We start from the raw sequence: 15,992 nt of genomic DNA, 5'->3' as shown, positions 1-15,992 counted from the left end.
GATGTCAATGGTCTGTCGGTCGGTCCACCACTTTGGTCCAGACTGAAATACTTGAACAAACTTTACACGTATTAGATGGATGGGTACAACATTTTGTACAGACATTTGAGGATCCCAGGCGATGAATCCTATTAACTTTAGCGATCCCCTGACGTTTAGCTCTAGATGTTATCTCCGTGTAAATACATTTAAAGCTTCACTCAATGATTTGCTCAGAGATGAAGTCACACAGAATTTAGTTCATTGCAAAATGAGGTTGATGGGAGCGGCGGCACGGCTGTAGTCTGGCCATAATTACATTTTAATTTGTGTTATATTTTTGTGGAAATCTTTATGTGGTATGCAATGTTGCTAGTCACGCACGCACGCACACACACACACACACACACACACACACAGAGACAATAAAAACAGACAGGTAAAACCAACACCTCATGTTTAATAATCATTATTTTTTATATGTTCACTCATTCATCAAATATAACATCACCCCTTTCAAACCTTGCATTTTAATATCTGTAACAAACCAAAACACATTAATATATATATACAGTATCAAAACAACAGAAGAGCTCCTCATTTTTCTGAAATAAAAAGAATCAAAGAAAACGAAAAAGTTATTAGTGCAGCAAATAAATAAATATAACAAATTACTTGGTATTACATTGGTATCAAAATGGCGACCTTCTGCTAGAATAGATGAGCAACTGAACAGGCTTGTTTCTGTGTTTTGGTTTCAGTTAGTATTTATGTCATTGTACAGTAAGCAGAATTTTTACTGTCATTTCACATGAAAACCAGTTTACATATATTTATATATACGTATTTAGCCACTGATGTAGAAATGATTTCAGTGGGTCTATTTTGCGTGAAATTTGGTGTTACTTCAATCATTATTTTCACAATCATTAAAGGTGCTGTAGGTCGGATTGGGAAGATCCAGGACTCAGGATCAACAACTTCTCAGTCCCTCCCCCCCTTTCTGCTAAAGCCCAAAACAGTCTCCTAAGCCCCTCCCCCCACAAGGGAGAATCAATGCATGTGCATGAGCAGTGATTGACATGCAGTTAGACACCCCCCCCCGGCCATGATTGGTGCATCTGAACAGGGAGCTGTGCATTTTTGCAAATCGCACTACAGGCTGTAGGTGGTGCCAGAGGAGCCAGCTTTTTTTTTAAATTACCTATTACATGTAGTTCTACTCGAACATAGGGTCAGTTTCAGCAAATATGACAGAATGTTAGTTTTATAAGTCTTACCTACTGCACCTTTAAACAAAAACATTCATCTGTGGACTCCACCGTAAAACATTCAACTAAAATGTATCTTTACATCAGTGTCCCAACATTTCTGAGGCTGTTTAAGGCTTATTTTAAGGGTGTGAATTAAGTCCTTAAAAGAAAGATTTTAAGTAGGTGTATGTCCGTAGCTTCTATTAAAGGCAGACATGTTTTGTTTGCATGAAATTCTTGATTACTGATTTGCTGTTTGGTTTCCAAGATTAAAAGAGAAATGTTATCAAATGGAAAGAGGGGGAGAAATTGTGATGGTGTATCCAAATTCCGCACTACACACAAACACAAAGCACTATGTCGTGTGTTCACGCTGGAAAAGTGACAAAATTAAGCATAAACAAAAAGTCAGTATGCAGTTCGCTCGATGGACACTATTCTCCCACAATGCAACGCAAAAAGGAAATGGAGCTCACTTGTACAAAAAAATAAAAGAAATGGTCAAAATATACTGCAGAAAAGACCTTGGAGAACAATTGAATATTCAATCATTCTTTCGGTTTGTGAAGTTAAACTGGCAGTGAGACATTTGTATAAATCCCTGTTAGTATATAAACGTAAAGTCTGTTGATTTTGTGTGTACACTAAAAGGTAAAACAGTATACTTTGATGACTAGTGGCACATGCTGTAGAGTCAGTGTGTATTATGGACGTAGGACACAGCATTAGTATAATGAGGCGTTTATGCTGCATTCGAGTCATGTTGGACAGGATGGTTGAGTTTCCTACTTGAAAATAACGTTTGTGTCATTTTTTTTTTTTTTAAAGGCCCAGTGTGTAGGAATTTGTCCCATCTAGTGTTGAGATCATATATCGCAATCAACTCTCTCGCACCACGCAGTTCAAAGTACGTATTACAGCTACGGTAGCCTTCACGCTTCAAAAAGCCGGTCTCTTGCGAAGAAGAAGACTCCTGTTCCTGAAATTTGGATTTTGAATACGTGTGGTCCTCCATGTTTCCTTCTTCAAACTTTCCTTGGCCGGGAAGCTATGATACCCATTAGCAGCATTAGCAGCACCTGTAAGTTTATCATGCGACAGCGAAAACGCGAAAGGCGGAGCAGTATGTCCTGTATGTCCCTTACCGGCTAACGTATTTCAAGATGGCGCATGAATATGGAGCGTCTACCCCAGTTCATGCAAATGCAAATGTTAAATTTCAAGCCAAAAGGAATACTTGGAATTGATGGTGGTGGTAAATATTCATGAAAAGGGACAAGTTTGTGAACGGGCAACACCGATTTTGATAATGAACAACTAAACACGTTACACACTGGACCTTTAAAGTCCTAAATTGAAGGAAAAGTTTGACAATTTGGGGAATACTCTTATTCGCTTTCTGGTGGAGCGTTAGATGAGAAGATTAACACCACTCAGACATGTAGCCTACTGCAAATACTAAGCTTGAGTCAGCAGTGGTTTAGCTTAGCTTAGCAGAAAGACTGAAAACGGGGAAACAGCTAGCCTGGCTCCGTCCACCTAGCTACATCATGTTTGTTTAAGCTGTACAAAACACAAAGTGCGTTAAACAAACATGATACAACATTCACACTGAGCCAGACTAGCTGTTCTCCCCGTTTCCAGTCTTTATGCTAAGCTAAGATAGCCAGCTGCTAGCTGTAGCTTCACCATCTAACTCTCAGCAAGGAACCAAATAAAAGTTGTTTTTTTTACAAAATGTTCTGAACTATTCCTTTAAATGAGAGTCTTGAGTTCAGCGATTCATCAGGTACATGTTTAGGTAATGACTCCTTTTAAAAGTTTAACAATAACTTCTTTAAATAACCTTTATCATACATGCAGAAATAGAGTAAATTATGAAACTTGAGCCGTTCAGTGGCACACAATCGGTTCCTTTGTAGAAACTTACATGGAGATTACAAGCAGAAAAACCCAAAAGGGACAGCAGGACCTCTTTAACTCTGCAGATCCTGAACTTCACAGTACTTCAGTTGTTAAAACACATCCACTGTTGTCTTTGTCAGACTTGCTCTCTGGGGTTTGTGTGTTTGTGTGGAGTTTAGTGATCAGGATCCCAACGTTTTTAGACAAATATCTCTGTGTTCAGGGAGCTGAAGCTATCACAGTCCCAGAAAGTGTTTATGTACCATGACGAGGTTCACGTTGGCTTGACTGGTTTTCACTTGAGATGAGATGCAACACTATACGGAATTTGTTCATTAAAAGAGCAGGCTGTGTAAAAATAGGGTGACTGTAAGAAAGCAGTTAGAAAACGAGAGGCTTCCAGACGAACCCTTAAAGATAGCTTTCCCACCACAAAGGAAACCAGTTTGAACACAAATGTATTCAGGTAAACATGAAAAACACAAATAAAATGTGTGTGGGAGAGCCGGATATCAGGATTTACCAAATCAGAGCGAGCTTTCCACATTTTCCAACAAGGCTTCAAAATAAAAGCCCCCCAGAGCAGAGTGACGTTTCCTTCCAGGAAAAAAAAAAAGCTGTGTGAGAGTTGGTGCTTCAAAATAAAAGCTGTCTAGGCAGAGCAGCAGAATAAACACAGCGGCAAAATAAAATGATCCTGGGAATGGCAGTCAGCAGGACAAAAAACTAAATAAAAGCCAACCTCACAGGTAGGGGGAGGCTTCAAAATAAGAGTTCTCCAGAGGACAAATAGAGATATTTAGTTGTTTGTTTGTCTCACTTGGCAGGAGCAAGATTTCTACATCCCATGTCAGCATGTGTCTGTCATGTAGTATGTTGTGACTTCTTTGTATGTGAAGTAGTACTTGACACACGTACTGCATGTTTGTTAATGTCCTGTCTGAGGACCAGTGTGGCTCTGAAAGTCTTTATCCTCCTCGCTTTGTGTTTGTTCCCTTTGAGGTGAAGTGAGACCTCGAGCAGTCTCTCTTTTCCTCGTAGAGGCTGCCAGCCAGATGGTGGTGTGCGTATGAGTGTGTGTGTGTGTGTGTGTGTGTGTGTGTGTGTGCAGGCGTGTGTGTGTGTGTGTGTGTGTTTATTTAAGAACTAGTGTAGCCTCGGAGCCGTCTTTTCTCTTCAGATACAATCCGTAGGTGAGATGATGTTCTCTCCTCAAAAAGGCGTAGAAATAATCCGACACCAGCAGAATCTGAGGGGAAATAAATATTAGTACACAGATACAGTCCTCAGCGTGTGATTGAGAAGTAATAATAATAATAGTAGTAATAATTGTTTTAAGTAATGGTATCAGCAAAAAGAAGAACAAATATAAAATAACAACATCAGACAGACATCTCACTATTATAAGATCACTTATTGTAATAAAATATGCATTATGTTTATGTTTAACCATTGAGACCTGAGCTAATTTCACTTGATGCATGACCAATAATAATGAATAAAAGAAAATAATTATACAATGTACATTCTCTCAATTCTAAAAGGGAAGATTTTATTTTGGAAGTGGCCAGGAAAGCTTCCTGTTCCAGTTAAAGGAAAAGTTCAACATTTGTGGAAATCTGCGTTATTTGCTTTCTGGCAGAGAGTTAAATGATGCTTGTATGTCCTGTAGCTTGAGTCAGTAGCTGGTTAGCTTAGCTTAGCTTAGCACAAAGACTGGAAACAGGGGGAAACAGCTAGCCCGGCTCTGTCCTAAGGTAACAAAATCGACCTACCAGAACCTCTACAGCTCAAATAATTAACACGTAACATCTAGTTTGTTTAAAAATTAAAGTGTGAGGACAACAACTTGCTGTTTTACAGTGGGGTTATTTGTGGGTCTATTTCTTGACTGGGATCAGTAACTAATTCCCCCGCCTCCCCGGCTCCCATCCAGGCTGTCCTACCTGTGCCACGTTGAACAGCAGTGTGATGGCGTAGTAGAAGTTGGAGTTGGCGCTGCCGGCATAGATCCAGAGGTGCCAGAGAACCGGGAACAGAGCCGAGCAGGCGAGCAGGACGCAGGACACCAGGAAGATGTTCCTCAAGACTGAACAGGGGAAGAAAAAAAAAACAGGAGAGAGATTGTTTTTGACTTACCCAATCACATCAATATAGCATGTAGAGTCTGAAATTCACACTTTTTTTGAGTGCTTTATTGATCATTTATATTATTGCATGATGTTTTTGAAAGTTGAAAATGTCACAGATAATAATAAACAACCACCTTTGGATGATTGTCATTAAATTTGGGACACACATTTCATAGTCCAATGAGGATAACATTTAAAGTCTTATTTGATCCCCTGTTGGTTAATCTACGGCCGCCAGCACGTCATAATTTCCATTTATGTTATATTCTTATTATCATTATAAGCTAAAGAATGAATGACTTACTGACAACTTCAGCTTTACTTTGACATGTAACATCATGAATGGATCGATATTGGGGGATGATCCGGGCGTATTTTAATGGACGGTGGTGGATGAAATAAAGATCAAATGCCCTTTCTTTACTATATTCTGTTGTGTTTGACTTAAAAGTTTTAAACCAGGACCTTCAGTATTTGAATTAAGTAGCTTGTGAAAAATACCATGTGTCAGATTTAGCATCTACAGCTGTTATTTCCATGTTTCAAATGCATTTTAATTTAACATATTAGCTGCTGCTATGTATATATTTAGTTTTACTATGTGTACTGAGGTTCTTTGGCTCTCTCTTCTTTTTTTTTCTTCTTTTTTTTAGGATTAACTTAATTCCATTTGATCTAATTTTCAGGTTGTGGCTTGAGTGTGCTCCCGGCAGCCGTGTCATTAAAGAAAAATAAGTATTGGATTGGACTCAAAATGACTACTAACTAAAGAAGTACTGTGCCACTTTGTGATATGTAATACAAGACATCTTCTTTCTTTGTTTCCAACACTCACATCTGTGCAGGTGACTCCAGACAGGAAGGAAGGCCAGGTAGAGAGCGATGTCTCCCACAGTGGGGTAAGACTTAAAGATGGAGATCACAGCCAACTGCATGAAGATCAGAAACACCGGATGCTCTCTGGAACACAAGAAGCACCGATATTTGAAAGCATTTAGTCTTATTGGTTGCATTCATTTGGAAGGCCAGACGCTGTGCGAGTGAGGCTGAGAGAGGACTTACTTGAGTTTGATGGACAGGGGGATGGTGTAGAAGAAGACGTTGATCTGGAAGACGCAGAGGAAGAAGAGGCGGAAGTGTTCAAACATCTCGGCGAAGAAATACCAGAAGAGGCCGATGTTCGGGGTCAGGTCTGGTACGGAGAGACTGCAGGGAGGGGGGGTGAGGGGGGACAGATGGTCAACACTACGACTACTGCTGCATATTTGAGGAATTAAAAAAAAAAGTGTAATGATATTTAAACAGCCAATATGAAACGTAAACACATAACATGAACATATGGTTACTAAAGAACTGTGACGTTAGTCTTGAGAGGGACACCTAATAGTAAAATATAAAACCTGTCAGCGCTCTAACTAGGGGTGGGGGAAAAAATCGATACAGCATAGTATCGCAATATTTTCCGTGGCAATACTGTATTGATACACAGACGCCAAGTATCAATCTTTTATTATATATGTGTTGGTCAGTTTGTCTGCTTGACAATCCCATTTTGCAGCAATAACATTGAAGTGAGATGAACAAAGAGAAATGTATCTTTTTAGATAAAACAGATGTTGACAAAGTTTTCTTTTGGGGACATACTTTGAAATTGGGAAAAATTTGAAGTTGGAAAAAAAGTAATAAATTGCAATATATCGCAGAATATTGCAATATGTTTAAAATCGCAATAATATTGTATCGTGACATAAGTATTGTGATGATATCGTATCGTGAGGCCTCAGGTGATTCCTATTCTTATTATTCTTAATTTGCTTTCTATCTTTCTCGTATTCTTTTTTATTAATGTAATATGATGATGTGTTGACCTGCCAAGGGACTACAGATGAAACTTAGCTTTTTTTGCTAACTCTGGCACGTTTACATTTTGAGTGTAAACTAAACATGTCAATTGATGTTGTCCCTTGAACATTGTCCCTTTTAAACAAACACGCAAACAAATAAACAAATAAATAAATAAAAGATATCTGCAGGGTTGGGGGGGCAGTGTATTGCAAGCCCGGTTTCACTACCCGATGTGAGTTGAGTGCAGATGTGAGTTGCGCATGCGTCACTTTGCGACTTCACGCAGATCTGTTTTGCTGTTAGCCACAGAATAATGAGATAGGTATCACATTTTCACGAATGTGAACAAAATGGGAACCCACTGTTAAAAAACAGAAAAAACAGCTCCATAGAGGTACTAGCAGGGGTGTAACGGTACGTGTATTCGTACCGGACCGTTTCGGTACATGGCTTTCGGTACAGTGCACATGTGCACCAATGGCCGAATGCAATCTTTTGTGTGCGGAACATAGGTCAATTTCGTGTTTCCACATGAACATATTAAGTGGCGGAAGTCTCCGTGTTCAGCGCAAATCCCGCCCTGCAGCTGATTCTAAAGTTTTCATTGGTCATGTCAATATGTCAATCACTGTACAGATTGCCTACACCAAACACTGATCTCTAAACCTACCCGCCATCACTGTAACCGAAACCAATGAAATCGACTGCAGGGCGGGATTTCCGCTGAAGTGGTTTGGGGAAAAAAATAAAAATCACACACCGCGCGCTGTACAACAACATACACGGCACGCTTTAGCCCAGCCTCTCGCTAGCTAGCGTCATGGCCAATGCAGACAAGCCCATAGACAGTACGGACAAGCCGGAGCTTGAAGAGCCACCCATATCATTAAGGTCTCCTGTTTGGGAACACTTCGGTTTCCCAGTGAAATACGTCAACGGACAAAGACTAGTCGATAAGACGAAAGCAGTGTGCCGACATTGCTCAGTAATGATCGGGTATGTTTCTGGCAACACTTCAAACGCACTTGAAAAGGCATCACGCGAGTGTGAACATCACTACTACAAGGAAAAAAAACGACCGTAATTCAAACGCAGCTCCCGTTGGCATTTAAACAGACCTTTGCTGGCAATTCCGATCGGGCCAACGCAATAACGAAAGCAAATGGTGTTTTTATAGCAGCTGATCTACAACCATACTCGGTTGTTGACAAGCTGGGATTGGTAATGCTGCACTGTAATCCATAGTTATTTATTTATATTTTTCATTATATTTTATTATGTGATATTGGTTTGAGAGTATTTTATTTAGTGGAGAACTTTGCAGCAGTATTTTATTTCTTATTCTTTTTTTATTTTATATATATTTTATTTATTATATTTTATTAAAAAGTGTTTAAAAAAGTGTAAACAAATTGTTAAAAAAAGTTTATAGTAATAAACAACCTGCAGTTTAATGTTTGCATTTCTTTCCCTTACTGTACCGAAAATGAACCGAACCGTGACTTTAAAACCGTGGTACGTGGCCAGGTTAGCTCAGTTGGTAGAGCAGGCGCACATATATTGAGGTTAATTCCTCGACGCAGAAGGTCCAGGGTTCGAGTCCGACCTGTGACGATTTTCCTGCATATCTTCCCCCCTCTCTCCCCTTTCATATTTAAAGGCGGAAATGCTCAAAAAATAATCTTTAAAAAAAAAAAAAAAAAAAAAAAACACCGAGGTACGTACTGAACCGTGATTTTTGCGTACCGTTACACCCCTAGGTACTAGAGATCATATTCAGCAGCTAGCAAAAAGATTAAAACTTAAACTAGGGTTTTATTTCAGAATCAAATCCTGCCTTTCGTTCAAATCTAGAAAGAGGCCGGTCGCTGCCACTTTCATGTCTATACTTGACTATGGTGATTTTTTTATACATGCATGCTTCGTCTCAAAGTTTACACGCCATGGTATCCACTGTATACCATGGATCTCTGAGGTTCATCACTGGTCTTAAAGCCCTCACTCACCATTGTGAACTGTATGAACGTGTTGGATGGCCTTCTCTATCAACACGGAGACTTCAACACTGGCATATCATCATATACAAGGCTATTTTAGGTCTACTTCCATCCTACCTTCTGACCTATATCAGTGTAAATAGTACCGGGACTTACAATCTTCGCTCCCAGGATCTTTTCCTTCGGTCTGTTCCAAAGGTTAGAACTGAGCTGGGGAAAAAGGTGTTTAAGTCTGCTGCTCCCTCTACCTGGAACAAGTTACAGAAATGTTTTGCCTGATGTGTTTAGGATTGTGGTTGACTTTGAGGGATTTGCTGTTTCAGTTGTTTTAATGTTTTTAGTGTTTTTGTGTATTTTGTGTTTGTATGTACTGTATGTGTGGTTGTACTGCTGCCTGTCTTGGCCAGGACACTGTTGAAAAAGAGATTTTTAATCTTCCTGGTTAAATAAAAGGTAAAAAGCTTGGCTAAAATGGTCAGTTCAGCACTCACATGAAGCCGTAGACCGACGGCAGGTAGTCCCAGGAGCCGAGCAGGAAAAAGGAGAGGCATACGATGACGAACAGGCTGCCCAGGTACATGAAGGCATACTGAGCAATGAACCACCAGAAGCTGGCCCGCCGGTAGTTCACCGGGATGTACTGACGCTGGAGGAGGAGAATCAGAAACATGGAATAACTTCAATGACAGGCAGAAATCCAGGAGATTAAACTCAAATATAATTTTTTTTTAAAAAAGACAGAGAGACATGATAAGAGGGTTTTGAAGCAGGAAAAAAGAAAACCGGTGATAAAGGAGAAAAAGATCAGCAGGAGAAAATGGAGTTGGAAGGGACAAAAAAAGTAATGGTGAAAGAGCAACAAAAAAGACGGAGCATTAGATTATTAAATATGCATGTGTCCATTCATACACACCATACCTGCATCAAATAGAGCAGCGCTGCGGCGCACAGAGTGAGAGGATAGATGGACTGATATGTGGCCAAGGACAGAAATACGGCGCTCAGCAAAACATTTCCTGCAACATGAACATAGAAACACTCCAATAAAATGATCAATTCACGTTTTCATTGTTGCCGTCATTTTAACTTTGACAGTCAAAGCATTCACAGAGCTCCATTTATGAATAGAATTGCTAGAATACAATACTGTGATAGCTCCTGCAGGGAAATGACCTTATTTTTTTATTTATACATTTTATAATTTTTAAAGACCTACAGAAAACAGCTGTGCCCCACACAGGTAGACATTTTAGTTATGGATCCAGAAATGTGGACTGACTTTAGATAAAGAAAAATCCCGTCACGCTTGTTATTAAATTCGAACTTCACCTTTGATTGTAGAGAGGATGAAAAGGGCGATGACGGCGTTGTTCAGGCCACAGGTTGACTTGGCGACGCAGGACAGGATGGTGAACGGGTTCAATAGGTAACTGCCAGAGAAGAAACAGTGTGATGACAACACTATGGGAAGGCTCGTCCGATACGACTGAGATGATTTTACAACAAGAAACTTGAAGGCTGCACTATTTACTTCAGTGTTTAACAATAAGGGTTGCCCAATGGCCCGGGGCAAGTAAAACGCCACGTCGGGCAGGTGAATATCACAGCCCACTTGCCTAATTCCCTTGGCCCCCTCCCCTTGCCCCACGTCAGAGAATGCTTTTTGAATGATTTGATTCGAATGTGCTGTTTGCGATCGAGTATTGAGTTGGCGCTAGCGACGCATGACTGGCGTCTGTCTTTTTTAGAAGGAGAATAAGATGACGGGTGTCAGCAGAGGATGTTGATGAAACAACTACAATGTTTTGCGAAGCAATTAGATTCAATAGTTTTTTTGGTTTTTTAAATAATAGCCTCTACTTTCAGTATGAACTTTAACTCATGTATGACAATGTCCATGATGTGCTTATACAATGTAAATAAAGATCAAATATACCATATTCACTTTAAAAGGTGCTGTAGGTAGGGTTGGGAAGATCCAGGACTTAGCCAAAAAGTTTGAACATCAACAACTTCTCAGTCCCTCCCCCCCTTTCTGCTAAAGCCCAAAACGGTCTCCTAAGCCCCTCCCCCCACAAGGGAGAATGAATGGGTGTGCCTGAGCAGTGATTGACACGCAGTTAGACACCCCTGGCTCTGATTGGTGCATCTGAACAGGGAGCTGTGGATTTTTGCAAATCGCACTACAGGCTGTAGGTGGTGCCAGAGGAGCCGGCTTTTTTTTAAATTACCTGCTTCATGTAGTTCTAGTCGAACATAGGGTCAGTTTTAGCAAATATGACAGAAAGTTAGTTTTATAAGTCTTACCTAGTGCACCTTTAAGCCTTTGTCGTTTTTTGATTGTATAGGGGCCAGTAAAAATCGACTTCAGGCAAGCCATGCTAGCTCTGTGAGGCTGTACTTTGGCACAGTGCTGCTTTGAGCTGAAATGCTAACATAGCAGGTAATGTTCACCAGCTTGGTTCAGCAGATGGGGTTAGCTAGCACTTGCTAGTTTTGCAGGTCATAAACAAAATAAGTGAATCAAAATTGAAACTTTGACCTCGTGGTGGCGGTAGAGGAAAAGTCAGGCTGCATTCACGTCAATCAGGTGTCGCGGCGACTACCGGGTATCAATAAAGGTTTATCTTATTTTTTCTTAAAGACAGCGAGCTCTGATTGGTCAGGGTTTAGCGAGTAGTCTGACGTATCTCTCAGCACATCACAGCAAGAACTCTGACATGGTGACCATCTCTTACGGATACTCATCTCCTAATTTTGTACCTTTTCCCATATAAATTTAAATGTCTACTGAAGTCACTTAGAATGTTGGATAACAAAAAAAGTATTAAAATTGTGGAAACTGTAGAGCTTTTTTTCCCTGAAACCTCTGACTAATTGTAAATGTATGTCTTCTCGTACTTTTTGTTTTGTTTGTAATGATTCTGTTATTTCTTGTTTGTATTGCCTTGTATGTTTTTCTATCTTCATAAGTTTGTACACTTGATGTTCACATGCCATTATTGCTTACCTGATTCTCTGTATACTACGTTTTGTCAATAAAAAAAAGAAAGAAAGAAAGAAAAACCCATCTCTTACTGATAATTGGGGGTTTGCTGCGTGGAAAGGTGCGTGCTTGTACTTACAACATGGCTACTTTCAGAGGGATGTAGTACATTTCTTTGGGGCTCCTGATGAGCTCCAGGCAGTCGAGGGGGTAGCGGTCTGCCTCCAGGGCATATTTCTGCTTTCTGAACTGAGACAGCATCAACAGCACATTAAACATGTTACAACACGGTAACTACAAAGGCAGGAAAATACACAATGAACACCAAAATAACACACTGGATACCAACATTTCAACTATATATTATATCTATAAACAACTCAGCCAAGTGGCAGTGAAACAAGAATACAGTTCCCGTATTTTTTAACCTGGAAAATCCCTGTCTCAATATTTGAATTTTTCATTTATTTTCTCAGTATTTTTTAAGACCCATTTCTGTTTTCTTACCACTTGTTTGTTGTAGTCCTTCACTGTCATGTAGAGAGCCACAGCAGTGATCACATCTGCCAACTAAAGAGACAGAAAGACAGAGAATGAGCAGCCGAGCATCTGAAATATAAAATACCCATATACTTTCTAGAGCTGGGCGATATGGCAAAAATCAAATATCACGATATTTTTGACAAAATACCTCAATGTCGATATTGTGGCAATATTGTAGTGTGTAGTGTAACTATTGGTGCTTTCATAAAATATTAACACAATGAGTTCTGATGAATAATCACCAATAATGTGGATACAATGACTGAGTGGGTAAAGGCAAATAATAGAAAAGCTAGAACAGTCTGGTAAGTTCAGAAAAATGACATCACAGGGCTCGACATTAAGGCTTGTCCGCTTGTCCGGGACAAGTGGATTTTTTTGTAGGGCAAGTGGAAGAGAAATGTACTTGCCCCACTGGACAAGTTAAAACTCAAAGAAACTAAAATGCCATGTTACTTCACGTTATGTGTCACACAATTGTATTAAAAAAAAAAAAAGTTAACACCAACAATTAGTGGCAAAATCCATTGTTATGTCTACAAAATTAATTTAGATATAGTGTAAGTTCAAGTCACCACTACCTCTGGTCAAAATATTGACTTAGTATCTGAATATATTGACTCAATATATCAGAATATAAACTAAGAATCTCAAAGTAATGACAACATTTAAAATATTGACTTAGAATCTCAATATATTGGCTTAGTATCTCAATATATTGACTTATTTCAAAATATTGACTTAGTGTGTAAATGTAAGATGATATCTAGTCTCATTTATCGATGTCGATATAATATTGATAGATTGCCCAGCCCTAATACTTTCTTTTCAAATCAATGGAGACAGACATTATTACCACAAGGGGAGCAGCACTTTAAATTAAAGTATTGCGCAGACTGCTGAGCTTTCCCGCCGGGGCTCACGTTACAGAAAATCCTCCTGTATATTTAATCTGACGCAAATCCCAAAGAATTAGCATCTAAATCTGTTTTTCATTGGCGTATTTTCTCAAAAGTGAAATGCTTATTGGTATTCATACTTATTGTACATACTGTCACTTTTTGATTGACTTATAAAAACATGAAACTGCCTGAAAAAAAAAAAGATTGATGTTTCTCTTCTTTTTACTCACCATAAACGTTATCTCTGCATAGTCCACCAAAAAGTGAAAGAAGTAAATGATGAGAGGAGTCTGAAGAGGAAAGAAAAGGACGTCTGGGGTTAGAGCACAAACACTAAACATGCAGGTGGGACAATAACACGTATTTAACGAGACATGGGTGTGTTTATGCGGCATGCTGTGGTCAAATGCATGTTTTTAGATACTGTAGCTAAAATCATTTCTACTGAGATATGATCCTACCTGTGATGTCACTTCCTTTAAGTTTGACTGGTAAGCAAAAGTGTCTCTGCCACCTGCTTTGAATGGTGTTTTTTTTTTAAGATAATTTTTTGGGCTTTTCCGCCTATATTTGACAGGACAGCTAGGTGAGAAAGGGGAGAGAGAGGGGGGAGGAGACATGCAGGAAATCGTCACAGGTCGGATTCGAACCCTGGACCTCTGCGTTGAGGCATAAACCACTCAGTATATGTGCGCCTGCTCTACCCACTGAGCCAACCCGGCCACCTTTGAATGGTGTTTAAGTGTTTTCAGATGGATTTTCCAATCAGTAAATGTGCCTGTTTGTGCATATTGGCAGCATACCATCACCTAAAAATGCAATGTAAACCTCTGCTATTTAAAATGTTTGGTTGCCTTGATAGAGATGATCGATAATGTTTTATTTGCATCCTAACCCTAACCCTGCCTTGATTGACTGATGTTTGACTCAAGAGTCTTTCTAGAAGAAAAATATTACACAATATTTTGCAAATTCCACCCTCTTTGTTTCAAACACTCTTCAGCTCTTTTCATTTTAAATACAGTTACATTTCACACATTTTTTTACGGTAAAGTTTTCTTTTTTCTATTTCTGATTCCCAACTTTTGCAGCATATTATTTTTTATTTTCTCTTACTTTGTGTATTGGTATTGTTTACAACCCACTTTCCTGTTCGGCATCATCGCATCATAAATGACACTAGTCGGATACTAGTTGGTACCTGACGCTTTCTTCGGAAAAAAATTATTTCGACATTTTTGACTTTGTTTGACATTTTTTTAACGTTTTTAAAAAGTTTTTGACTTTCACTTTTCAAAGTTTTTTTTTTTAGTTTGTATTTTTTCGACATTTGCAGCTTTTTTTAATGCTTCTTTCCAGCATTTTTTGGGGCATTCTTTGACGTTTTTTTTTTTTTTTTCAAACTTTTTTTTCTCTCACTTTTTTTCACTAAAAACCTTAACGTTGAACCCTGTAATGCTTAGGATGGGTTAAATGCAGGGATTGAATTTCACGTCACTGTACTGTACCATTGTATGTGACAAATAATAATAATAAAGTTTCTTCCTTCTTCAGTATGCACCAAAACACCAAGGCAAATTTTGGATCTGATTCTGAAATACAGATGGATTTGTTTCTTTTTTTTAATTTGAAAAAAAACATGCAGAGGATGTGAAGTACTTCCTCTGTCATGACTATTGTCTGCAGGTATTGCCTTCAGGCTCCACCCACGACCAACAACCTGTTGGTGTTGGTGTTGCAAAAAGTGATAGCTGAAGACCAATCAGATGAAGATTTTTACTAACTCAGGAAACAAATACATAAATGTGTGTGTGTGTGTGTGTGTGTGTGTGTGTGTGTGTGTGTGTGCATCTCTCACCTCATGGAAAACATCTCCAGAGTACGGTGAGACTCCCAAGTCAAGCAGAGCCAAGCCTTCAACAACTGCAAACAAAGAAACAAAACAACATGTCTCAGAAAGACAGTTTTATTCTCTCAGTACAATCAGCTGCAGAACCTCTTATGGTGATGCAACTTCCTGTGACAACTCGTGAACAATTAATGAAGGGCTGTGGTATGTGTGTGTGTGTGTGTGTGTGTGTGTGTGTGTGTGTGTGTGTGTGTGTGTGTGTGTGTGTGTGCGTGCGTGTGATACAAAAACCAAAGGCTGAAAAACGCTTCATATTTTGTTGATAGATACAGAAATTAAAACAATATTTCATTAAAGAATTGAAAAAAATTGCACATTATAGTAGCTAGAAATCTGCATCTGTATTGAAACCATTTTGTGTTTAATATGTTATGATTCAACAAGCAATTTGTTATATTTTAGCAGTATACTGAAAAGACCAGAAGGACTGTTTAGCTGTAAAACGAGAACGTTTGTGACCCGGCCGCCATGTTGAAAACAGTCCAGCGGAGCAAAGTTTCTCATTTTACAGCTAAACAGTCCACTGAAATATCTTTTTTTT

General features: G+C 39.1%; 1 protein-coding gene across 1 annotated transcript in view; it reads right to left on the bottom strand.

Moving 5' to 3' along the window:
* Positions 1 to 4,131: 4,131 nt before the first annotated feature.
* Positions 4,132 to 15,992, bottom strand: part of pigu (phosphatidylinositol glycan anchor biosynthesis, class U) — a 14,093-nt gene continuing 2,232 nt past the window's right edge. The window contains exons 2-12 of the mRNA XM_031277245.2: positions 15,401 to 15,465; positions 13,773 to 13,832; positions 12,605 to 12,667; positions 12,237 to 12,346; positions 10,441 to 10,541; positions 10,030 to 10,127; positions 9,603 to 9,757; positions 6,332 to 6,475; positions 6,105 to 6,229; positions 5,084 to 5,226; positions 4,132 to 4,386 (exon numbers count right to left, since the gene is read on the bottom strand). Of these exons, the coding sequence (XP_031133105.1) occupies positions 4,273 to 4,386; positions 5,084 to 5,226; positions 6,105 to 6,229; positions 6,332 to 6,475; positions 9,603 to 9,757; positions 10,030 to 10,127; positions 10,441 to 10,541; positions 12,237 to 12,346; positions 12,605 to 12,667; positions 13,773 to 13,832; positions 15,401 to 15,465 (1,178 nt within the window). The 3' untranslated portion in view covers positions 4,132 to 4,272. The remainder of the gene's footprint in view (positions 4,387 to 5,083; positions 5,227 to 6,104; positions 6,230 to 6,331; positions 6,476 to 9,602; positions 9,758 to 10,029; positions 10,128 to 10,440; positions 10,542 to 12,236; positions 12,347 to 12,604; positions 12,668 to 13,772; positions 13,833 to 15,400; positions 15,466 to 15,992) is intronic.

This window comes from Sander lucioperca, chromosome 6 (genome assembly GCF_008315115.2).
Source record: "Sander lucioperca isolate FBNREF2018 chromosome 6, SLUC_FBN_1.2, whole genome shotgun sequence".
Taxonomy (NCBI): Eukaryota; Metazoa; Chordata; class Actinopteri; order Perciformes; family Percidae; genus Sander; species Sander lucioperca.
The sequence above is the reverse complement of the archived record's forward strand: the minus strand, read 5'-3'. Positions and strand labels throughout refer to the sequence as shown.